The 26,991-nt window shown below is 42.5% G+C and overlaps 1 protein-coding gene across 6 annotated transcripts in view; it reads right to left on the bottom strand.

The window, feature by feature from the left end:
- ptprea (protein tyrosine phosphatase receptor type Ea) overlaps positions 1-26,991 on the bottom strand; it is a 61,136-nt gene that overhangs the window by 11,575 nt on the left and 22,570 nt on the right. For 2 of the 6 annotated variants that reach the window (XM_074663372.1, XM_074663371.1), the window contains exons 2-5: positions 14,963-15,184; positions 1,589-1,666; positions 935-1,028; positions 401-474 (exon numbers count right to left, since the gene is read on the bottom strand). In XM_074663372.1, coding sequence (XP_074519473.1) covers positions 401-474; positions 935-1,028; positions 1,589-1,661 — 241 coding nt within the window. In that variant the 5' untranslated portion in view covers positions 1,662-1,666; positions 14,963-15,184. Of the gene's footprint in view, positions 1-400; positions 475-600; positions 742-934; positions 1,032-1,588; positions 1,667-14,962; positions 15,185-26,991 lie in introns of those variants that run through there. The other 4 variants (XM_074663369.1, XM_074663370.1, XM_074663373.1 and 1 more) reach the window with 3 other exon arrangements.

Consider the following 26,991-nt stretch of genomic DNA (forward strand, 5'->3'; position numbering starts at 1 on the left):
ATGCTTCTTTCAGCACACTTTACACAAACCCAAATGCAAGAATAACTCCTGCAGCTTTGACATTTGCTTTCTGTGCACCGTTAAAGGTTCACACAGAATTTGCATGTGGTGTATAAAAGCTATTAATAATGATGAAGATCTCATGTACATTTTCTCTTGAGTTAAACCACAGGAAATCTCACAGGACCACAATGCAGATGGGGACAACCTACACACGCAGTTGAATGATTAGGTGCAAACCTCCTTCATGCTTTTAGTCAACCAACTACTTTCTTTTTCACGTTCCAGTGAGTCGTCTCCTTTCTGAATGTGCTTCTTCTCAGAGCCAGCCTGTTGCTTACATAGTCTTTATCACAATCTATCTTACTGTTGCCCAATGTCCAATCAAAAACATTTTTACCTTGTTCCTCCAGGATGCCATTTGGTACCTTCTTGTCGACTGTTGTGACGACTGCTTTCCTCTGGTTTTTTAACCTGTGGGTAGAAAATTTGATAAAGTCAGTAGACAGAACGTTCTTAATAACAAAGTTTGATTTCATATTTATATCATAACACAGAAATCTTCCAAATAAGTAAGGAAATGAAAGAATATCTTCCTACCATCTAAAACTTGAGAAGCTATTCTTTCTCATTAGCTGATGTCTTGCTATAACAGTGTTCTAATCCAAATGTGATACAGAATTCGTCCTTCGCTCTCCTCTGTACGTCCACTGTTAAAGCCAGTCCTCTTCTCAATAAGCATGAGAGGTAGTCAGCAAGCAGCACTTCCTGACCGAACTCCGCCTCAGTGACTAAAGGAGGAAGTGTTTGTCACCCTGAGCTCTGCCCCCAGGCCTGGCTCGCAGCCAGTCAGAGCGAGGCCCCGGGGAGGAGGGAAGGGTGAGGAGGTGAGGTGAATGCAGGGTGGGAGATTTTCCTTTTTTTTGTCCTTTACCTGAGGAAGTACCAGGCTAGCAGTGCGATGATGAGCAGCAGCAAGGACAGGACCAGCACGGTGGGGAGGATGTGTTTGCTGGGGGATGTAACGTCTTCTGAGGAAGAAGGAGAGGCAGAGCCGGGGGTCAGGGAGCACCAGCAACAAAGAAGCAGGAAGAGGGGGGCAAGGCCGGCGATACATGTGTTTGTGTATGGCTTCATACATGTGTTTGAGGCATGTGATATCACAAAATCAATACTACATGCACAGCAGTGCACCACACATGCTCTCCTCTCATCACAGGCCTGATTTAATGACTGACTCCAGCAGTATTTTGTCGACAGAGATAAGTATCAGCTCACAGAAAATGAGCGGCTCTGAGAGTGCAGACTCAGCTGAGAGCCACAGCCACACAGCCGGCTATTAGCTGTGTTTATTAGGACGCACAATAAGCCGTAAATTACGGTCCGGGCTGCTGAGGTTCATTGTGATATAGTAATAACAAGGCTGTAAAGGAGGGCTATCATCACGCAGATGCATGCATTGAGGTAGAAGATACATTATAATCATATTGAGGAGAGGTTGTGTGCAGAGAGCTGAGATGGAATTTCTGCTATCTCACATGCTTCAATATAGCATGTCTATGTGCATCGCTCATGTTGTTGTCCTTACCTTGTGTATGGTTGCCAATGGCAGTGGTATTGGATGTTGTTGTGGTTGTAACCAAAAACAGAAGTGGGACCATTGTGACTGCAAGAAAACAAAATGAAGACGGATATTAAATTTAGCGCCAGACATGTCTGCAAAGTGAAGATTCATGAGAACATGCCTCGCTGGATAATATCGCCATTTAGCAGGCACAGAGGCCATTGACAGATCTGAAGCATATTTCATTATTGGGTGACTGTTGCTTTCAGGAATGTGCACATGGGCGCAAAGTTCACTGAGACACAATGGAACAACACACTCATATCCTGGTCATTCATTAGCCCCGTCATAAAAAAAGAAAAAAGTCAGTGTAACGCCCAACATGACCACAAGGGGGCATGATACTCCAGTAAAAGGGAAACCACTGGTTGATGTTTCATGCTGCCTTACAAACCCATTGAGAAAAAATGCACTCATAACATCCATGCCAGAGGATAATAATTCAAATATTGAGACAGATAAATGTAAAGCCCCGATTTTTAGTACGGGAATGAAATAAGCACATTTATTGTTATTATTATTATTATTGTTTACCTAAAAATGAGAGGTGATGTTTTTTAGGTATCATGGTTATTTTTGTATAAGCCCAGGCCGTAACATATTTGTAACCCTACTTAATGCAACGCACCTTATAACTCTAAAAAGGCATACTGTAATGTCAGATTGTACAAAAACACTCGCTACTGTGAACAGCTGTCTACCTTCAGCTGTGTCCGTGCGATTTCCAGGACATAGCATGTGCCGGGTCTTAGTGCATTACATGTTAGAAATCACAACACACAAAGCCTCACATGCAACATGCATGACATCGAGTTAGGAATGAGGGGTTAAGCTAAGCTACAGCGGAAGCATCAGATCATGGGGAGCAGGCAGCAAGAGGCTTAACACCTACACCCTCCAGCTCTGCTCTCTGGCATCACACAAACACATGCACTTACACAAAGCACACACACCCTCTGCTTGCATGCAAAAGCATCATGAGGTCTGTCCAGGAGTCTCGGCTGAATGACTCCGATCATTCTCTCATTTTCCTCTGGCCGAAGAAAACCAAGGAGTGCGCAGGAGCATCCCTGATCGATTCCTCTGCTTGAGCATTCAAAGAGGAGTTCACATCATATTGATTTATGCACCTCTCTTCTTTCTGAAAGCAATTCGTAAGATTTGAAAACCAATAAACCTTGAGTTTGGAAGGTGTAACTTCTTTTTTTTTTCCTTGTGCACAACAGCATTCAGAAAGTTTAATTTCAAGCAAAGAATGAGCACAGAGCTGCTTTCACATCCATAATAAAGAAGACTAGGGTGTGCTTCATCTCCTCAAGTCTGCAGGTGTGTGTGGGTGTGTTTGTGTGCACGAGTGGTGCAGCTGCGGTGAAAATAAAAGCCCAGGCCAAGTGCATAGTCAATGAAGACACTGTGTGTTGAAGCCTCCACGCTGTGCCGCAGTGTCCTGTAATGTGTCCAGGCAGGACACCGGAGGAATGTGGAGGCAGCGGAGCAGAGACTCTGACTGCAGCAGGGAGAGAGGGAGCAGAAGGTCCAGGTCAATAATATTTCCTGGAGCGATTAATAAACCCTGACATGTCCACCCACCCCCTCCTCCATTGGGGAAAGACTGATGAGAGAATTCTAATGAAGGAGGAGAGGAAGATGCTACCCCCCCTTCCTCCTCTCCAGCTCTCATCCCTCTTTATCCCCCGTCTTTAAGGCTCTCTTTGCAAATGTCACAAGCTCGGATGAGGGGGAGGATATTGAGCTGAGTTAGTGCAGTGTGTGAATCCTTTGGGTCCTTAAGGGTTTGTGATGTGGAAAGTAGAGTTGTTCTGATACCGATACTTGTATCGGAAATGTCTCTGATACTGCATAAAAAGCTCCTTTGGGAAAAGGAGCGTAAGCTAGTCAATGCAAAGATCTGATACTTGAGTTAATTAGATTCACATAACAGTCACAGGTCTTTTAAACTATACAGAAGCCTACAAAGAAATAATTTATGTAATAGCTCTCGGTAATAATACATGTTTTAAAGACAACTGAATTGAGTTAAATCATCTCATTACGTCAGCAAACCAAAGCATTGTGAGAGTAGCACCAGTTTGGCTTAGTGGTGGAAGTTGCGTGCCTACTTTCCTTTTCCCATAAATTACTCCCTACTCTCTTTCCTAATTTCCTGCTTTATCCTGAGTCTCTGAAAAAGGCATACAAAATCCCCAAAATAAAAATAAAAAAGAAAAGAAGTGCAGAAAAGAATCACCTAAATATTACAAAATACAAACGTTAAGTGGTTCCTGATAGCCTATTTGGCTTGACGACATCATTAAGTTCAGCTGAGTAAAGAGTCAATAATTATTTCAGGTAGAGATGAGCCAGTACCAGCATTTGGTATCTGGCTGGTACCAGCCTCATTTCAAGGTAGTGGTACTCATAAAGGCTGTCGATACCAGCAGCTGATACTCAAGGCATAAAAATCTTTTGAGGAAGTCCTCCTGGCCAGTAGTTGGCGCTACATTACACCTTGGCAAATGTGCGTCAGGTCCTGTTCAGACCTCATGAATGAACCAGGGAGAGTTAACAGTTAAACTTCAACGTCAATTTGATAAAAATAAATTGTAAACTTAAAGAGAGTATTATTTTTGTTTTGTATTTTTTTTTTTTTTTTTTTTTTTTGGGGGGGGGGGGGGGGACTTAATGGCAGAGTTACTGTGCTGGCTCTGTACAAGATGACCTGTCACAGTTAATTGAAATTTTATATATCTTAAGTACTAGTGGAAATTGTACTCAGTATTGATGAGTACTCAAGAGGAAGCACTTGTATTGGTCTGGAAAGAAGTGGCATCAAACATCACCAATTTGAGGCAGCTGGGATACACCATCGTGTTTGAAATTTGGATTTCTTACCAGCCTTTTTAGATATACAAAAGCCAGGAGTGGTAGGTGGCTGTGCTACTGCTCACACTAGCTTTTTTTAACATTCATTTAACTAACATTTATTTAATTTTATTTCATTTTATTTTATTTTATTTTACTTTATTTTATTTATTTAAGCTAATTTAATTTAATTTGATTTAATTTAATTTAATTTAATTTAATTTTATTTTATTTTATCTATTTGTTGAGTGGTAGCTTTTTAGTAAGTATTTTCTTTTTCAGTGTAAAAAGAAAAAAAAGTTTAAAATTAGTCCTTGTTATAACTGAAAAAAAATGTAATTTGTGACACAGATCTGATAATATGATGTAAATATATATCTGGGCTACCAAAACCGAGTAATATTTAAAAGCTACCACAGTCAGTCAGTTTTAGAATGAAACTACTAGTAACTCTTGGCCAAAGCTAGCAAAGGGCAGGAGTATGTGTTTTTGCTACCAATAACCAAACAAGACTGTCCTTTCTATGTAAAATTATGTTCTTGAACTACTTTAAGAAATGTTATGTCTCATTCAGTAGGATTTTACAGCTAACATTAGCAAAGAGTGTTCCTGGATGTCTAGCTTAGATTCCTCAAGTGCATTGAGCCCAGTCTTAACAAAAAATGTTTTGAAATGATGTAAACAACTTGTTAAGTGTGTATTTTTCACTCCACTTGCACTGAACCCTTTTATCAGGTGAGCTCTTATATCTAAGTGTTAGGATGAGGAAGTTTAGATTGCATCAGAGCACTTTGAGGGGAAAAGCCCCCCTGGTGCCTTGTGCAACACTGAACTGTACGTACAGCGTGTTTGTTTTTCTGGCTCGACAGGGATTCTCAGCACCGTTCTCACAGCTCACCCTCAGGCTGTGTCTTGTGGTTGCATTTTGTGAGAATCCCCTTGTTCCCCGCTCCCTCTTCCTCCACCATCACCTCTGGGGAAGTCACACTGTCACGTTCCAGCCTCCAACCTCTTGCACGGTTCAACTACTCCTGGGGGACCTCGGGCTGCTTTTTCCATCTTGACATGGCGCTCTTCTCCCGCCTGACCCCTTCTGCATCTCAGAGGAGATCGACAACTTCCTTTCTTACGTCTTCATGGGGCAATGTTGCTCACAAAACTATAAATAACTCTACTTCCTTTTCCTCAGGGTATCTTATCACTTTTCCTCTGTTTTTTAGTCCTCTCTCAGCGTAAAACAGCTGATAACACCAATCTTAAATTAGACTGTGAGCATTAGTCATCATTTAGCACCGGTCAGATTCTGGGCAGACGCCTGTCCTCACATTATGTGTGTGCTCTCATCTGTGGATTGTCCTTTCTCCATTTAGCACTCTGTGACTACCCACCAACCACCCTCCACCCTGATGAAAATAGGTCACCAGAGATGTCAGCTTCTGGGAAGTTCTAAGGCGTCCTTATTTTGCAATAGGAGACATTTGCTCGAGGCCTTAAGGGAATGGCATTGTTCCGACCAGCTAGACAGCAAATGTGTGTGCTGAGTTACCCAGGCAGACAATTTGGCCTGTCCCACGGTGGGTCAGGGTGGTCTTGGGCTGCTGAATGAGAGGCCTCAGCTGTGTTGACAAGACCTGAGATCTAACACTGATTTAATAAGACCAAGGTAGAAAAACAAGAATTCCTTTACGTGTTTGTTGACTATAAACATTAGAAAGATGATTTACAATGTGCTTTAGATTACATTTGCCATATATATTCAAAGCATACAATCAAAACAATCTGACTGATTTAAACCATATCACAAATCCCTGTTCCCCGCCCACACCCTTAAATAACAACACCTCAGGCTCTGTTATGTGTTCATAGAGGCCTCCAGCACCTGGTATGCACTGAGTGACTCATAGCTCTGTCTCCACTGATTACGACCTGGCCCTCTGATTACCTGCATACCTCACAGCACGCAAACACTAACACTGTCCCTCACACACGCACATGCACAGATATAAGAGGTCCATATTACTGACAGACAACACAGAAGACAAGTAAACACTCTACAAGGCCTCTCTTTTGTTTGTTATTCCTGCTCCAAACATGAGAAATGCAGTCTGGGAATTCATACTCTGTGCTGTTTATAGTCCAAAACCCCCTGACTGATATATGTCTTTGTTTTGTTTTGGGGGATAAGCTCTCCCTCTCTGTGGACTTGTTTTTTCCTTGTGGTGTGCTTTCCTGCTTTGTCATTCTTTCGGGCTGTGTTGAAAAAAAAAAAGATCCCTGAAGTGACATAATGACAGCCCAGCAGCTCTCCTCCTATTGTCTGACTAATTAGCCCCTGAAACCTCACCATCAGAAAGAACAAGCTTGTTACAATTAGGAGATAAGACAGAGAAATTGGCCGCCTTCGCCTCTGACAGGAAGCACCGTGTTCCCTGGCATCATGTGTCTTCCTGCAGACGATGGAGCGCTGTCGGTTCAGCTGAATGTGGTTTCTCTGGGCACAGAGTTTCTCTGTCTCTTCAGATTCATCAGCTGGGGAAGGGAATTGGGAAACTGGATGGTGGGCGTAGGAATGATGTGACAGGGAGGGGGCAGTAGGTGCACTGCATTGCACTGCAGATTGTTAGCTGTTTAAGCTAAATGGTTCTAAAAACTAAAACCTGCAAAACGGCTTTTGAGAGAAACAGCCAACAACCTTTTGTGCAGTTTTCCTCTCCTGTTTCTGCAACCTTTTTGGTCTTGCCAACTCTGACTGTTCTTTTTATAAAGATCAGACAGGTCATTTTTACATCTCAGAAAAGAAGACCAGTCTTTGTTGCTCATTGGTTTTTACACGTCTATTTTCCAACACAACTCCCGTGTGTTCCCCACCTTCTTGAAACAGAATCAACAATCACTTTCAAACACTACTTTTGTTCTGTTGCATTATCTAACATAGAGAATGTTAAATGAAAGAAAGAACTGGGTTTCTGTTTGACCGCTGCAGAAAGTTAACAAGTCTACGCTTTCTACTGGAGTAGCTTGTCCTCTAGCATCATGTCTCTGTCTCTGTGCTCCCGGCCTGTTGGGAGCTGCAGAGTGTAAACCTGGCCGGGTCAGCTATTTAAAGGACAGTGCACTACTTTCACAGTGTTGACTGAGAAAACTAAGCCGGGGTGTCCATGTGCTCAAACAGATGTGCATCAGCTTCCCAGGAAATCAAACCCAGATGGACGGAGGGATGATCGGTGTTGCTTTCAGTTAGTAAGTTAAATATACACTGTATCAGAAGACACTACATGCTTGAAGAGGGAGTATTGTGCATTTTTAGGCTTTATACTGTCCTTCTGGTACCTCAATAGAAATCTAACATGATTTACAGATTAAAAAAATCTTTATTTTGTTCACACTCGTGTTTAAGAAAACGGTTACTTCAGCCTCTGTCTGAGCTGCTTTTTCTTCAAGGCCCCCACTCCTTAAACCCCCTCCCTTTTGATTGGCCTTGTATAGGGCAAAGCTATGGGCAGACCCTGGTGTTTGAGATCCCCCCTAAGTGTTGTAAACTGGTTGGGAGATCCTAATGCGGTCATTTCAATCAGTCTCTTTCTGATCTTATGCAGATCTTGTGCTATTTTCTTTCGTGGTCCACATAGATCCGTTTGCAGACAAATTCAGGGATAACTGTAACATATGAATGTACAGCAGCTTGAAAATCTGCACACCTTTAGCTTAAACATCCAGCATAGTCACTTCATATCCATGTTGAAAATATGAGAAAGCATAAAACCCTCTCTGTAAAGAGCCAGTTTGCTACATTTGGACTCACTCTACATTTTCTGTTCTTATCAAGACTTTATAGTAAGTACACAGTGGAAAATGGCTGTATGTATCTTACAGATATATACTGCTGATCTTCACAATGTGTTTCCATGGTAACCTGACCAGCAGTACTGCCACTGCTGTGGCACCTGTGGGATGTTGAACACATCAGCTTTATCAAAAAGGAAAATAAAGAACCCAGCCAGCAGGCATCAAGTGAAAGCCTGAGATCTCCTGTCAGTCAAGCCTTTTGTCTGTGGCGTTAAGTAGAAAGTGTGGGCAGGTATAATGTGAAACACACCTGGACAGAGTTAAAAACATCAGATCTGAAAGCCCAGTCAGTATGTATCAGTATTAAGTTAATTATTCATAGTTTCTCTCACAGAGTTCACTCAGAGAGAAAGAAACCGTATGTCTCCTGGCAGCTAAGGAAGCAGCTAACTGTTAGCACACAGCTTTTTGGGTTAAGCTAGCCCCCACAGGTTGGCTTCTGCCTCTTACTACTCTATTTCTTGTGACCCAAACCGGAAAAACATGGCACCAAACTGGGGTATAGGAAGGTCTATGGTCTGTTGGTGCCTGAAATGCACTTTATAGAGGAAGTGGTTTCTTCTGGAAAGAAACTTTCCTTATTTGGAAACTTAGAAGTTGCCAAGATCAGGAGGATTTATCTAGTTTGTCAGGATAGTGTTTCAAATACTTTTACCAAGATCCATGCCACTCTTTCTAACTAACCAACCAACTTGAATACACTGAGTTATAACTATCACTCGAGTATTGGTTGAACTTTCCGGCTCTGCAGTATCTTGCACTGGTGTTATCTGTAGCACAATAGAACGGAAACATCTCTACCTCTGCAGCACTTCTCTCCACCAATCTGGGTTCCTCCCCTCCTGCGCTCCCAGCATTGTCATTAATCAATTCCTGCCTCCTCCCCAGGGCGCCCAGACGCTGTGGCAGTGGTAATGACCTTGGAGACCCACTGGCTCTGCTCTGCAGCGTCAGCCCTCTACGTCTATGGAAACAAAAGTAGCATCTCCCTCTGGAGATCTCAGCCGAACGTGTTAGAAAGCTCATACATGCTTGTGTATGCTAATATAGTGTTTGTATGCAGTAGAGACTCATTTTGTGGCTCAAAGAACAAAGAGAAACCATGTTAACCAATGCAGGACAAGAAAAACTCTTGTTGGTTGGCATGTTGAAGCCAAAACATCCTGCTGCGACTGCGTCTGACCCACAAAGCACAGTCCACTTTGGAAACAAGAGCTTTTAGCTGCTGCACATTAGTTAAGAATAACACGCCACTAGATGAGAAGCGATTATCGATAATCCTCTTAAAAACATTCCAGCCATAACTGTAACATTTGAAAGCAGCTCTCATTTAGCATATGATAAAATTACTTCAGCTTTCAGAGCATTTGAAAGCAACTGTCACGTTCTGGTGCCGCATGTAAACCAAGAGTTTAATTGGTTGTAAATATTTACTCCAGTCTGTCGTCTTCACTAACAAACACCACAACTGAACGCACACTTGTCGGCTTATTTAGTGTCATTCAGTCTGTGTGTGTGCTGTTAATTTTCCAAGGCGCCAGTAGGTTCTTGAACACTTCCCATGTACAGATTTACAGCTCGCAACAGGCTTGATCCATAAGTCTCTGCATCAAATCTGCAAACAATTGGCATCCAAATCTGAGGAATTACACACACACACACACACACAGGTTTACAAACTCTTCAGCATGGATCCACAGGAAAGCAGCGTCTGTTTGAAAACCACCCTGCCAGAAATCATTCCACCAGTGGTCCATCATCCATATCGTGCGTGGGGGGCAGGGGCCAATCTCTCCATGAGGGTCTCATCATGTCTTCCACTCCTACTAACACCTCCTGACCTGACAGCATCCAACACCGACGCATCCATCTCTCTCTCGCCTTGACACCTCTGGAATATACGTCCTCCCCACTTTCAATTATTCAGAGGCAGAGCAATTACGAGCTGGAGTCGGAGCCGTCGATAGCCGGTGTAATGCACGGCAGCTGGGCTGAAAATGACGAAGGCGGCGTTGTGACACTTCTCGTTATCACCCACTGCTCTGTGATTACTAGCACTCTGCTGTGAGCAGGAATTAGTGTGAGAGACATGTAGGGGGAATGAAAGAGGGAAGAGGAGGAGGATGAAGAAGAAAGGATTGTTTAGTTGTTAAGGCTGGTAACTGACTGAACAAAAAAAAGTAGGCCCCTGAAACAAAATATCATGGATAACCAAAGCAGAGAAGGGGCAGACACAGAGGGGAGAATCATGCACAGGACTGATCCAATCTTTCCCCAAATTTCTCCTCACTCTCTGAAGGAATGATAAAGAGTGCAGTCGTAGAGAAACAAGTGATAAGCACCGCTGCAGGTGAACAAAAAGCCACTTGATTCTGGGGGAGAAAGAGAAAAGGAGGAGATGTGGTTGCAGAAAGGATGAGTGAACGTCCCGTGCTGTGAGGTTGAGGAGTCTGCCTCTGCTGTCGTGCAGAGATAGAGCAGACCTGTCTGCTCAGTGCAGACGCGGACTATAAAACCCTTGTGCGAGTCTTTAAAAAGAGATATGAGGACTGCGTGTTTCTGGTTTCTGACATGCCCTAAGACTGTCTGCACGGCAGGCGAGGTTTCACTCTCAAAGGTGGTTTGGGGAAATCGCATCATAACCATCCCAGAACATAATAAAACACTAAGCCTGGGGTTCAGGTTAGGGTTAGCTTCCAGGCAGCTGCTGGCTAACAGCAGCTGTGTGCTGCAGTTTCATTGATAACATCCAACTGATCAAATCCTTAAAAAGTTGTATTTCATTTTGCTCACTGACATTTTTATCTGTAGCTGCTTTCTGGGACATTTGATTTCTTGATTCAAAACTTACAGTCTCAAAACATACTTGTGGATCCATCCCTTTCTTCTGCCGCACACTACAGGGAAGTGAGAATAAGTATGGATGCCCCACCTCTTTTGGATGTCTATGTACCCCTGCCAAGGAGGTTATGTTTTTGGGAGAGTTTGTCTGTCTGTGAACAACATAACTCAAAAAGTAAAAAACAGATCTTGATGAAATTTTCAGGAAATGTTCAAAATCGAACAAGGAAGAAGTGATTCAATTTTGGAGGTGATCCGGATCACTGTCTCGATCCTGGGATTTTTTTAAGTATTCTTTATCATTGTGAGATAGGGCCGTTTTTACTATATGTGTATATAACTCCATCATAAATGGTTGGATTGCTTTGCAAAACAATACAAGACAAGGTCACCATAATTTCTGACAGATGTAAAAGTACGATGCAGATCCTGGCAATATTCTGGATACTAAGATCAGTAATATGAAATATGTACTGGGTCATCATCATTTTCAACACTGTCAGGTAACAAATTATCGTACAAACTCGTAACTAACACCAAATTGTAGCAGACAGTCTGCTGAAAGGGAGTATAACATTAAAGTAGGACTTAAGTGTTGATGATAATCACAATATGCTTAGTGGAGGTCTGTGCTCTCTGAGTGCTTTTCTAGTTTATTTTGTAACCAGTTTAATGATGTATCATTGTTGCTGTGTTACAATAAATTAATCCACCACCTCTACTCAAACACTCAGATCTCACTTCCCTTTCTTTGCTGCTGGTCTTCACCCTGCCTTCTAGGGCTAACTGAAATGTGAAGCACAGTAATTATGCCACCAAACCCCAACCTGACACATTTTCACAATCCTCTTTTGCAGGATCACGGCCCCTGCTGAGTACATTATGTGCTGCACTTTGTTGATTAAGATTGTGCAACCGTGTTGCCTGAATTCTGCAGAAGTATGACTCATTTAGTGAAGCTTTTGGCACCATAGCGAGCCTCATTGTCCTCCCCTCTCAGGCTGCCTTGTTATACAAATGAGTCTAAGGCCTCTTGGAGACCTTGCTGCCCTCTTGGAAAGGGGAAGTGCAACATCCAGAGTTCACACAATGCAGACAAAAGCTTTACAAGACAGGCGCGCCACTAACAGGTCCTGACAGAGGCACGGAGGCATGACAGGCCATCAGAAATCATTGGCATGAACACCAAGGGGTAGAGAGGAGGTGGTGACATGTTTGTTAGCACTAAATTTTAACAACATGGAGATGTGTTGACCTGCCAGCCAAAGAGGTGATACAAGTACCAGAATTTCAGCTCTTCTAATGTCATTTCCTGTAAGGTTGAATGTTAAACATTTGACTTTTTTGGCCTTAAGGACATGACATTGTGTTGCCTGAAACGAACTTAAGCAGAGTTCAAAAGCACCCTAACATCCCACCAAACACTGTCAATCAAAACAGCAAAAAACAGCCAAGTTTCTTTTGTCATAAATAATAGAAAAACAGCTTCAAACTACATCCAGCTGCTTCATCTTCCGTCTGTTAGATCTATCTTTAGTGTAGCCTCCCTTTCTTCTAAGAAGTTGGCCTTCTGGGTAACATATGCACATAAAGTTGTCTGCGAGGCTTGCTCAGGGAAGTCGGCCCATGGAGTCCTGTGTGTGGGTTCAACATACATCTGTGGATGTACAGCAGACACACTTAACAGATGCTAGCCACGTGTGGTGTAGTAGTAGATGTGAAGTTTCTGATTTAAGTGATAGCTAACTGGGCTGAGATCGTCAGCTAGCCTACCGATACTCGATCACTTATGACTTCACTTTTGTTAGTTTAGTCAGTTTTTGTGGAACAAGTGCACGCAAAGAAGGTTAGACGATACCTTTGTCTTTGCTTTGATGTAAACAAATCAAAAGTTCTTTTAAGATATCCTGTATTTTCTCTGCCTCTACACAAACTGGAGATTCTCTGCTGTTGACATTTTCTCTGTGATCTGGGTCACTCTCTTAATAAAAGCTACAGTATTTACGGATACTTCCCCGTGTGTGTGACTGCATGTGTCTGCTAGTGTGTGTGTTTCTGCAGTGTAAGCACATGCTGTCCTCCATCTGCTGTTTGATAGAGACTGTTTCCTTTCCTGTGCCGCCAGCCAACCAGCCAGCCTTCCTGTAGCGCTCCGCTTTACAGAGGAAATGGGAGCAAGACTGCCACACACACACACACACACACACACACACACACACACACACACACACATAAACCTGGATAAGATACGTCCACATGCAGACACATGTGGACAAAGACTTTACCGCACACTTAAACACAAACAGTCTCCTCTCTACTTTCTGTTTCCTTCCGTCTTTAAGACTTCTCCCTCCTCCATCCAGAGAACTGTACTAAGTTCCTCTTTGTCCTCGTTTAACACGATCGAACACCTCCACAACTCAGCTGTGTGGGGACTGAAATATTTGAATTACACAACAATAAATCGGATTGTTAGAAAAAGGGAAAGTCAGAGGTCACTAAATCTCTAATCCCTACATTGATGCACTAAACTTTTTGTAAGCTGCTGAGCTTGAGTTGCAGTGAAATAAAAGGTAGGACTGGTAGGACGTTTAGTTGGAATTAAAAAAATTAACAGCAAAAATCAGCTCAACTGATGCTGGGTACTTTCCCCTGTCTCTGTAATGCTAAACATTTTGTTAAAGAGAGGGTATTGTGCCTTTTTTTCAGGTTTTATATTGTGTCTCTGTTACCCCTGTGGTACGTTCACATGATTTACAGCTAAAAAAATCCTCATTCTTCCCACACCCATGTTTTAGGAAACAATTCATTTTAGTGGCTGTCTCTTTGAGGCCCCCCACTCCACAGACCCTCTTCCCCCAGATTAGCTAGCCTCTTGAGAGCTGCCAGGGGCAGAGCTTTGGGCAGAACTTGATGTTCAAGGCCTGCCCCACCACCGTGTCATGAATCATCGTCATTTGAGCAGGTCCCATGAAGATCTCCCACTATTTCTGACCCACAGAATGTGTAACTTCAAAACCAACAACCAACTTTACAAAGTGAGCAACTTAAAGTGACCATGCAGCATGCAACTTCAGACTTTTTAATGTGTGGTTAGCCCACAGGAGGTCAAGAGGGAGCAAAGTATGACCTGTTCTTCTTCATTTCGTGTAAACTCATAGTCAGCCAACAGCTTTTTGGGAATGCAGAACTATGTTTACTGTTTTTAATAAGCCTTGTTGCACTTCCCCTTCCAAAACCCAGTTTGGGAATCACCACATCACAATCTTAGATTCTTTGGTCTTATATCTATCCACCATTTCGATGTCACAGCCCTGCTTTGACCCCCTGAAAACTCAAGATATAGCTCTAAGTATGAAAAACGTCATCACGACATTTGCAAATTGAAAGATTACCAAGCTCACAGTCTCTCAAACACACCAACAGTGTAAACACATTTACAATCAAATGTATTTTACATGAGTATTGCAGCTGGAATTCTGAGTAACCCTCCAAAGCACAATTCTGACGACTGTAAACAACCAGGTTTCCCTTTGTTCTCACTAAAGTCTCACACATCTGTCCCACTTCCTGTTTCATCTTTCGTTTCTTTCTGACAGAGACAACAATCTCCAGTTGTGGCTCTTAAATGAGGAAGTGGCTGCATGGCCACAAATAAGCCAGGAACTTAACAGAAGAGATCTTTGAACATACCAAGAACAGCTCTTTGAAATCAAGCAGTTGTGAATCCAAATGAAGGATTCCCAAAGACTAAACCTTGGAGTGACGGCTCTTATCAGCAGATATTACCTGAATGAGTGTAGATTCAATGTGTGCTGATTCCCAAATCCATAGTAGCAGGTCACATGGTGCTGTCAGAGTCCAGTTGTCACATTTTTGCCGTCGTCTGTTGCAAGAAGTTTGACAGACTCCTGGTGTAACCGGCGGGTCTCAGCGCTTCAGTTTCAGGGTCTCACTACACAGCAACCAACCTGGATCTGTGCAGAGCAGCGCTGCGAGCCTGGTCAGCACCTTTATTTAAAGACAGGGCAAGAAAGGACAAATTAAGAAGCCGCTGGAGGGTGAGGAAGGTGTGCTGCAGTTCCTGCATACGGCAGAAATGCTATGTGGCAAGAAAAAGAGAGAGCGGTTCAGAGTAGAGGACAGCTTCCCCAAAGGACGAGGCTGTGAAGTAATTAGTGGAGCTGATAGCATTGTGACACAGCATCTTTAACCCCTGTATGTTACTCTTCATGTGTAATGATGACACATGGAGAAAATAAAAAAGGAAGATTTTCCTGATCTGTAAGGATCATTTTTGGCGCCCCTTGTGCGCCTTACCTAATATCTCTAAGCTGGTTTTGTCTTCTATACATGGAGGGGCTTATGCCTACAGATTTGCTGAGACACTGGCTAGATAGAGAAAACTGTTAGCGTAGGGTAGGAGCTTGATCTCTGGGATTATTTGCCTTTGAGGTCATTTCAGGGCATGGGTATTATATGTCAGTCTGTTTTGCATCCAGCTAAAAATCCTAAAGGAGTCCTTTTAGGGTTGAAATTTAAATTATTTATTCCAAAGTAAGCAGTTGCATGTGATTTCCTGCCGCTGTCAAAAAGTATAGCCCCTCCCCTGATACTGATAGCAGAAAAAGCAGCATCGACCCTGATTGGAGGCCGACTTTCGTAGAAACTCACTCTGTCTTGCTACACATGAATATGTATTCATCCTATCCTTGAAAGAGTGTCCTTGGATGTGTTTTTCCTCCAGTGTTTGGGTCTATTTCTATGAGAAATAGTGTGCATACGCTGTAGTAGAGATTGCAGTTTGGTGCCATCCAATAAATAATCCCTGCTATTACCCAAGGGAGGCCTGAAAGGAGGTTGGAGTGAGGGAAAAAAAGAGGACAAGGAGGACAATTTATCTACCTGAGAACGCTGAGCAGACAGGGCTGTGTTTTGTGCGTGTGTGTGGAAACCTTGTAAGTATAGCTTTACTATAATCTGGAGGAAGCTCGGTGAAAACTTGATGCTCGTTCAAATTATAAACAAACTCTAAAACTTGTATCAACACTCTGACCAGCCTCCCCTGCTATGCTCCTGTAACTTTTGGAGATACGAGGTTTCAACCTTGCCAGTAGCAGGGAGCATGCCGTGTTGTTGCTATGGTGACACTCTCGTGTAACCATGCAGAAGTGAGGCACAAAACAGGGGGTTTCTCTCCGTTCTTAAGATAAATAAATGGACACATCTCCCCGTCTGCTTCCTTCTTTTACCCCCTGTCTGGTGCTCGATGAAAACAGGCAGGCAACATTTGCTCCCTGACATCCTGGAAAATGAGGTGTCATGCTTGAGGATTTCCATGACAGCCAAATAATGGCACAAGCTGAGTCCATGCTCAGGAGGGAAGGACGGAGTAGAAAAGACTATCAAAAAAAAAAAGAATACTTTTATCCTGCAGGATGAAGTATAACTTCACACTTAAAGTCCCTTAGAAAGCATAGCGAGGAGGTGTTCAAACCATATATCATCTCAAAGCTCATAAATAAATAAAACAAGGTCTGACAGTGTGGAATCAGATCAAGCAAACTGTTGAATAATACAGGAACCTACATGCGATGCAATTGGATGCTGAGCGTCATGCCGGAAAACATCAAGCAGCAAAGTCTGAAAGCTGTGTTCTTCAGAATTTGATTTGTGCGTGTAAAATCTGCTTATGTCGCTTCTGTCACTTCTGTGTGTGAAAGAAGAAGCTGTAGTCTGGTTTAAATGGCCACCATTCATACCCTGTAACAGCGTCAGCAGCAGGTGGAAGCCACTTGAAAAGAGAAGAAAAGAAAGATGAGGTGAGGAGAGGAGAGGGTTGCACCAGCTTTCTAATTAGCCGTGGGCACAAAGTGTAACTTTGTGAACTCATCTCAAACACCAACCTGCTGTTCAAATATGGCTCCAGAAAACCAATATAGCAGTGGCTAGAGTTGATCCCAGTGCTTTAAAAGCGGCACATGACGAACCAACGGGTGACAGTGTTCCTTCATTATCATTTCCAATCAGTTTTGATGGGGAGTCTCTGTGCTGCCTCTTTTCGTGTCCCCTTCCTGTTTTAAGCTTATCTCAGCAGTAGACACTGGCGCCTGTTCGCAGCTATCTATGTATCACCTCCCAACAGTCACACACAGATTACTACAGTGCATGTGATAAACTAAACTGTTCTCACTTCTCAGCGAGTTAGAGAATTGACACGTCAGAATTTGATATATTCTTTTATTGTGGCTTTAAACCCATGTGGAGTAGAGAAAAGGTCACAAAAATGGTGGTTAGGAGAGCTGCGTGTATTTTGGTACCACTCCAAACCATAATATTCTTTGTCAGAGACATACACACTCTTTTCTTCCACTTGTGCGCCCCATGTGGCCAGCCCTCAAGAAACATGGCTGGGTTCAACCCAAGCAGCAACCTCCGGTCTGAGAATATGAGACAATGCGGAAGTGCTAAAATTTGCTGTTCGTCGAGTGTTCGCTTGAGGCTGGCTCCGGAAGTACTGGAAGTCTCATACACACCAAGCCAAAAAAAGCTGTTTTCAAAGCAGAAATTAACGTATTTACAGCCTGGTTCAAAAAACGTCTCTTGTCTGAGTCGCTAATTTTACTACCGGCTCCCACTGTACGAGGGGTGAATTTTTTTCTAACGCGGCCGTTCAGGGGATATTAAGATCGCAAGCTCCCCCAATAAGAGGCACAGCTGAGGGTCATGTGACGGCCGGCGCCCTATGGCTGTAGGCGAAGCCCTTGCCACAACCAATATGGCTGCTATAGCCAATGTGCTTCAATTTCCATTTCAAAAACAAACGGGTGACCTCAGCGAGACTACGTCCATGTTTTATACAGTCTATGGTTCAACCACTGACTGTATATAGAGTGGACAGCCTGGCTCCACAATTTTCCATTGTACGGTTTTAAAGCCAAAAAACCCCCGTCACAGGTGGCTGTTGTGCAGCCAGAGTCTGCGCAGTAGAGGCTATGAGAGAATCTGAGTGGAGCCGGGCGACAAAAACAATAATTATTTTTTTATTTCAAGAGTCTAATTTCCTCTTGGCTCTCACTCCTGACATACTTTACAATCTATGAAAAAAAACCCCACAAGAATGGCAGCTGTCAATCATCATGAAACCTTGTTTCTATTCCCTTGTAACTAATAAAAATGAAACTTTTTAGAAAAAAAAAGAGGACTTGAATACAAGACAGCCAAATGATATCTTCAAATCACCACAACAATCGGACGTGAGAAACATTTCTACGAGGTGTATCAATTTTGTAAAGGTTGACCACAGCTCATCTGGAATGACTGGGGATACTGATTTTTTTGCCTATACTGCAGCCAGCCACCAGGGGGAGCAGTTTTTGTGGTGACTTCACTTTGAGCCCAGCACGATCACGTCCATTTTTTCTTACAGTCTGTGGGCTCAACTTGTACTTGTGGCCTATTTCAAATATGTCACACCTCACTTTCACCCTGTTTCCTGCTTTTTTCACTGTCCTGTCCTCTCTGATCAAAGTCCTACGAAATACGACCAACGTTTTTTGCCACAGCATTGACAGGCAGAAGTAGAAGTGCTAGATTTCTTTCAGCTGATGATTAGACTTGATGTTTATGAGGTATCAGGTTTTCCCAGGTGTCACTTTTTCTGTTAAGACTATTTTAACTGCATGTATTCTGGTATATGCTCTTACAGAGAGAATTTTAAGGGTGACAAAAGAAAGAACTAGAGCTTGTGAAATTGTCAAGATTTCTTAAATGGATAAGAAAACCCTAATGTTGTCAGAGCTGCACTTGTAGAACACGAATATAGAGCGTGATCACTTAATTAGCATGAAAAACATGAAGTGCAAATTTGCTTTGCAATCAAAACGGACACTTTTCACAGCAGCATAACACATAGAGGTAGCAGACAGATCTGACACTTCATCTCTGGCAGTGTGTCAGATCTCTGCTGAGTGTATCTGTGTTGGCAGATTTTCCAACATGTGCCTTTCTGCAGGTGTAAGATTTACAGCCGCAGACTCAAAAACAGTTTCACCAGAACTCTGGTTCAGATGTTATTACCCTGGACAAGACTGTTAGCTCAGCTGAAAACACACGACGCCAAGGTGACAAATACCTGCTCAAAGGCAGGCGGACACCTCATGTGTTTATGTGCATACACACACAAACACACTCTTGGCTTTTTGACTCCTCCGCCTCTCCAGGGTTGTGGTCAATCAGATTACAGCATCATAGCGAGATCTCTCAATGCACCAACACAAATCCATTTATAGAGATAAGCTTTGAGGGCAACTGCTGTGTCTCTCTCATACACACACACACACACACACGGCCAAAGAGAAAGATGCCACTTCAACAACGGAGGGGACATCTGAGTAGCTATCAGGGCTGCAGCATCACTCCAACATTACCCTGTGTTTACAGAAGTCCTCTTTGACCTGCGACTGAGTGACACGTCCAAATACAAAATGCCTCCACGAACCGTTAGATAGAGACCTCCCCACTGGGTTGGATAACAAAACTAAACAATCATGACATGAATTACAGGAGAATGAAAAATAAAATTTGTTTCCAGCACAGCATCTCAAAGAATTTCCTCTCCCTTTCTGCGTTATATTTTGCTGGATGGTTGTATTTTTTTGGCTACTGAACATAAAACATTTGTCTACTTGTATTTGTCTTCCCAAAAAACTAGATGTTCAAATCGGACGTCGTAAAGGCAAGTTTGCTAACTTTTTCACGTTAGCTAAAGTAGCATGCATTTCTTTCTTTTTCTGTTTTGAGGCTGTGAGGAGAATCTGTTTAAGTTGGAGAGCAGCGACATCTTGTGGCCCGGAGTTGCATTCACACTGTTGTGAAGATGTCGCTCTTAACAAGGCGTGTGTTTGTTTCAGAAATGAAAGGAAATCAAATCTTCTTTTTAACTCTACTTTTTACCAGATACAACACAGCAAGATAAGGCATTTATCAACAGTCACGTAACACTGTACCTCAGTTTAGTAGCCGGCTATATTGAGTGTCATTCTCCACCTGGCGCCCCAAGACATGTCTGTAATGTGTAATGTTAATGAATCCTGGTTATGTCCTGCCGGTCATCTACCAATCAGAGCTAACGCAACCTCACTCTTCTTTTATTGATAGACTCTCAAGTTTGAACAGACCACTTCAGAATAACTGCTGACTGTGGGTTGAAATGAACATTAGCACAAACAGTTTAGCCTTTTTAGCCTTTAGTCTGTGCCAAGCGTTAAGATCTATCTTCTCACTACAAAACTTTATCAGCCGGCGTGGTGTTGTCATGGAGACTTTGATGTGCTGTTAATCAATCCAGTCCTGCTCGACCCAATCAGGAAGCTTAGAAGTACCATTTAGGAATAACCTAAATTGGTAATAGTCTAATTTTAAAGTGTGGATTACGATCAGGCATATATATATATATATATAAAAGAAAGACTTTTTCAAGATCACTCAGAAACTCCTCACAGCCCCTTAACATTATTGTTTAAGTGACAAGATCTGCGGTTTGAGCTGAGTAAGCTAGTGTTAGTAATAGTGCAGATTGTGCAACATAATTGGATTAGTGTTAGTTGCGTACAGGACCAAAAGGAGCTATGGCAAGTGTGAATCTAGATTGTTGACATTATAGTCTTGTCTTTTAGACCTCTGTGGCATTTGAGACAAAAATGAATGAATAAATAAATAAATAAAATTAGCATCTCCACATACAAAGCAAAGAAGAAAACCATTAACTTTTGGCTTCCATGTCACCTTTTCCTCATAAAGGTGGTCCCATTCATTTCCCACATTAATTGGATGGTTTTTTTTTTATTTACTTATGTTGTTTCACAGTGCCAACAACACTATTTCACATCACCCACCCACAGCTTATATTATGCTCTTGTTTTGACCATGAGTTCCTTGCAGCAGAAATTCAAAGTTACGACTCCCAGCGTTTTTGTCTCCTCACTTAATTTACGTGCACACAGAAACAATTCCATCCCAGGCAGCAGCCGAAATATGAGAGCGTGACTTCTTTTCTCCAAATGCAGCTTAATGGAAATAATGTGATGAGCAGTAATGTGGAGGTGTTACATTTCTAATGACAAGGCTTTAATTACAACAGAACAGCAGCAGCAGCAGTCTAGCACCTGCATTACACAGCCGCTGAGAGAGAGAGAGATGTAAAAGTGAGAGAAGTGATGACTCTTCCTGTGATTTATGGTGTTTACAGGCAAACCTGAAAGGGACAAAATCAGCCCTGAGATGAAAACCTTCACCGCAGAGATTGGAATAAATGGCACTGCAGGGGAACAGAGAAGGAAATGCAAACGTGTGGACTTTATGCTTTTATGATCAGGTGGGACAATGACTGTGTCCTTAAGAGCTTAATGTACCACAGCGACACACTACAACAAGGGATGGGATTCTGTTACCCGAGACTCCCTTGCCTGTCCACTTCACTCACAGACACACTGGTGTATCTTGGCATCAGGGTCTACTGAGAACCGTTGAGTGGCTGTTCGCCAAAACAAGCAGGATGCGAGTGATAATATCCTATAGCAGCTCTTCTGAACTTGGCAATCTCGGTTATAATCAAATATCTGGAAATTTCCTAGAGGAGTCCTGGCAGGATCGTTTTCAGCTGACTGTGTATGTGACAGAGTACATCAATACTTTTATTCATTTAGTGGGTAGCTAAATGAGAAGCCTGGTTTAATACTCACCTGTGGCAGTCCTGGATCAATAACCGACACAGTGATGCACTGAAGCTCTGGCAATGTGTGAAATGACCAAAGTCAATCAGGAAAATAGGTGAGAAAATGCTGTGAGGACAGGTGCAATTACCCAAGAGAGGTTCAAAGTAAAGTCTTTTATGAGATCTCAGGAGCCTCATGTTTCATGTTAACATCTTTAGAGCTTAGTTTGATAGAGGAACCAGTGCTTCTGTGTTGGATACTGCTCTTCTGTGTACCACTCTTGGCATACTTCCACACCTAACTTAGAGATGATAATGGTGGAACGTTATTCAATCTAAACACCAGTGTGCGAGACTGTCATTGTGTGTGTGCTGGCATGCTAACAATGTGCACTTTGTGTTGTCTGAATTTGCATCCTCTGCTGTCACCAGTGTTGTGACTGAGAAATAGAAAAGCTGTTCAAAGTCCCAGGTTTTTAATATTTGATGGAAATGTGAGAAATGTAGCTGCTAGAATCAAACAATGTGCTAACATGTCCATGTGCTCACACATCTGAAACATATGCCCTTTTCTTACACTCCCGCCTCGCGGTTTGGCATTAAATTATGCAATTTTGGTTGAGCAGCAGTAAAATTGAAGACCAGTCTGGACAGCTTTTCAATCCCGCTCACAGTCCCAAGACCCAGACATGACTTACAGCCGGTCAGAGGCTTTAATAAAATCCTCACTTCATTATAACTCCGGCATGTAAAAACAGACATTATGCAGCTTTTCATCCCACAATCCGATACACCCCCCACCCCCAGCGATGGTGTCTCTTTTCCCTTCCTCCTCTCACATCCTTTCCCAAAGCTTATTCTCCCAGGAGCCGCTCAGACAGAACAGGGTTAGGATTAAACAAGTCCCCAGCTGAAAATTCCCTGCAACACTTAAACTCTGTGAACTCCAGCACGGTTAAAATTCATGGTGGAGGAATGGTGGTATTCCAGGACAAGGCTTGGTAAAAAAAAAAAAAAAAAAAAAAACACAAGTCTGCACAAAAAAACTCTAATACACAATAGACTGACTTTAATGGCTGAGTAAAAACACATGTACACCCACACAAAAGGGAGAAATATGCCCCGTGGATTTCTCAAGCTATCTGTGTGTATATCTGGCTGCAGCCCAAGGCAACATGTCTTGTCTGTCTGCACAATGTTGTCTGGGAACAGACACGATTCACACGTTGGAGAGAGAAAGCCTCGGACGCCTCCTCTTGTTTCACATGGAAATGGCGAAAGAAGGAAGCAGAGTGAGAAATCAAAACACAAATGCAGCTGTGACGTAACATGGGACAAAGCTCTTTCTGAGGAGTGGGTTTGTTTATCTATTTTAGATTGTTGCTATAGAAAAGGTCTGACCTTGTATTACATGATTGGCATGTATATCTACAGAAAGACAGACAGTGTGATTAATAAATCACAACAAAATTCCCCTTCTTCCTGAAATCTTTTGCTACTGGTCAGAGGAGTTATTTCATGTCTTTGTGTTTGTATGACGCTGACTCAGAGGCCTGGCTGTCCACAAGCAGGAAGAGAAACAGTTAGATCATATCCTGTGTGTGAGTTTTACAGCCAAACATGCAGGGGTTATAAAATTAGCCGGACTGTGAGAACTCAAAGAGGGACAGAGGGTTGGGTTGGAGAGCAAAAGGACGAACTCACAGAAAGAAAGACAAGAGAAGAGGACACGAGGGAGGGAAAGAAGTGAACCCACTTCCTGTCAGCTGTGATCATTCTCCAACATAGATGTCATCGTTAGCTAAACGCTGGCACAGTCTGGTGGTATATTAAGCCAGATTAGAAAAGGAAATGGCACACGAAAATGGCATATTTATGAGCATTGACCTAGAAAATTCACTGTGGGTGTGTTTCACACTTGGGAGCCAAGAATTAGTTTTCTAAAAATGACACATGCTCAGAAAATAAACAGATAACATCTCATTTGGCAGAGGTGGAATTGTCTTTTGCAGCTTAGCTCAGTTCCTTAATATTAGCAGAATATGAATGGCCTACTTAGCTATGTTAGCATATTTTGTTAGCATGGATCTAAATCCCCGTTTCTACTAAAGTTTGGTATAGGTTTGATCAGTAAAGCCTGATCCTGTTTGCTTTTCTATAGCCAACCGTGCCCTTCTTGGTAGGCGGCTACACAATAGCTTGATGGCATAGCAGCTAGACTCAGTGTACCCAGCAAATTAATCCATCAACTAAGAAAAATGCGACACAGTAAACAAGATGTAAGACATCCAGCAATTCTTCTTCTCTGTAATTGGCATGTGGCTCCTTGTTACAAAGCTCAATCAAGATTTGTTTTTGCCTGTTGTTCTTTAGTACCACTGCCAGACAGGAAGTGATGATTATTTCAACCAATCAGCTGACTGCAGTGTTTCTTGCTCCACCTTCTGGGGTCGGATCATTATGTCTGGCACTCCAACAGAAGGGAACCAAAATATAGGGCAGTATTGGTTTGGGTGCACCGATCACAACTTTTTGGCCGATCACCAATCACTGATCTTTGAAAAGCCTGACCTGCGGATCACCGATTTTAGCCGATACCGGTTTTTACTTTTTTTATTTATAACTGACAGCATATACCTTCAATGTTCCAATCTAATTTTATTGAAAATCTTCGAACAATACCTGTGAAACAATCAAATCTTTATATTTTAACTTCATTTTAACAATCAGCAACGTGTCCTGAGTTTTAGGTCTCAGAGCAAAAAGCAACAAAGGCTGGCTGTCAGACCTTCCTGGAGGTGTATAAGATCAGTTTCATATGTAAGGATGGGCCGATCACCAATCACCAATCACTGATCCCCAATCCCCCAAAATTGAGGAAATCGACACCGATCGATCGGCTGGCTGATCCATCGGTGCATGTCTAGAATTGGTTGCTAATTTGGGGACCTGTCCTGGCTTTAGTCAAAAGAAACGCTACAAAATGCACATCATACCAAGACAAACTGGACTGAAGCACTTGGTGGAAGCAGGGCTTAAATTACTAGAATCCATTGTTCAAAAATATATCCTCACACAAAGTTTTGGGCAAGCAATTGGTCATGACAAAATGTTGGCTATTTGCTACCAGCAAGTGTGCAGCTCATAGAATTACTGATAGTGGCTTTAAAATGTATTGAGATTGATTGATCGCTCCATATGTTACGGGTAACCTTGACTATCCTGTGGTATAGACGTCACTGAAGTTAAACAAAGATGTTACCGTAAGACTTCTGGATCATGCTGTTCTTCAGATTAACTTCAAGTTATTACATCAAAGTCAAGTGTGAGTATTCTTGCCACAGGAAGCAGAAGCTCATAGGAAAAGCACCCTTTCTTCATAAATCAACAGGATATGGATGATTTACAGTGAAAAACGTTGCTGGAAGTAAGCTCCCCAGACCTGCTTGCATCTTTCTCTTCAAAGACGTCACTTCAGCTGATCTGCAAGCAGAGCACAGCACGCGAGTAAATACTGTAATCTAGTCATCAGAGAGAGGGAGGGAGGGGAACTTACACCCCCACCCTGCCCTCCTCCTTCCAGGAAGTAGTCCTGTAAATACTCGGCTGTATTATCATCTGGCGTGTAACGTGAAACATGCTGAAGGCCAACGGCTGCAGCCTGGAGGGCAAAGGGATCAGATTTGTAGATGTAGTGACCGCATTTCGACTTTTCGAAAAAGGAAAGTTAGGATGGAATTACATCTCTTGCTTTTCACAAACAGACAAAGAGATCAGCAAGGTGCCACTTCAAAACCACAACTGCTCCTGGGTCACAAATAATCCAGAGTCTCAGATTTTAATGCTCTTCCTCTTACTTACACCAACTGGGAGGGAAATCATAATTTGAGGAGCTCGAGCTGTGACACTCCATCTTTAACAGGTATCAGGAAATTGTCCATTCAGCACATTGTCTACAGTAGCTGCTTCAGTCAGCTCGCAGACTGATGGATGGCCAGTCACACTCGAGCTGGGACACCATTGATTTTCTGCATATACAGAGCCAGAGACTGCTGATTCAAGATAATGTTACATTTTTAAAAGGGTTTGCAGTAATATTCTGGTGATAAATTCAGCCAATGAAAATGATGAATGAGCTCAGTTGACATTGGCAGGTGGGATTTATTTTCAAGGCATTGATTTATTTGTCTGAACGGTGTAAATTATTTACAGCTAATCGTTAATATGTTCTTTTGCTTCTAGATGTTTCAGATTAACACTGGATCTCCTCAGTGATTTAACAACATTATAAAATATTAACCACATCAAAGTTTATCACACCAGTATACATTTCTTTCATTGATCTGGAGCGTCAGTATTCTTTAACAGCTTTAGTGATATTTTGACGATCTTTCAGCTGACCTGACGATTCAAAGTTTCAACCATGCTCACACTGAGAGAGCTAAAGACAAATCTTTTCTCTGCTGCACTTTCATTCACACAAACCCAAAACTTTTCACACCCTAGCACAAGCTTTCCACAAAAGTGACCTTGTTTGAAAGGAGTCGTGATGGTTAGCATGCCAGAGGCAGTACTGTCTTACACAACTTAAACACTATAAAAGTGTGAAACTGTTGATTTAAGAATGAATAAATACGTGTTACAGAGAGTGAGGATCTTCATTCAGTTATTTATTCATTTTCTACCATTTATCCTGTTCAGGGTTGTGGGAGAATGTCTGGTGGAGCACACCCTGGACTGGTCGCCAGTCAATCACAAGGCTGACACACAGAGACAGACAACCTTTCACACACACACACACACACACACACACACACACACACACACACACACACACACACACACACACACACACACACACACACACACACACACACACACACACACACACACACACACACACACACAGAATGAGGATCATATGATGTCTAATTAATTGATGACATCTCATCCAAAGCTTAAAGATGGGTACACTACAGGATAATCAGGCTTTTTGTCCTGATCTCCTCCTTATGATCAGAGGGCAAAGGCCTTGTTGTCTAATGTGTGCAAATGACATCGTGTGTAATTTTCCTGTGGTGTGGGGGTGCTAAGAGTGATTTTG

The sequence above is a fragment of the Halichoeres trimaculatus genome, unplaced genomic scaffold, assembly GCF_033239565.1.
Source record: "Halichoeres trimaculatus isolate MK-OKI-2021-1 unplaced genomic scaffold, fHalTri1.1 fHalTri1_scaffold_23, whole genome shotgun sequence".
NCBI classification, from domain to species: Eukaryota; Metazoa; Chordata; class Actinopteri; order Labriformes; family Labridae; genus Halichoeres; species Halichoeres trimaculatus.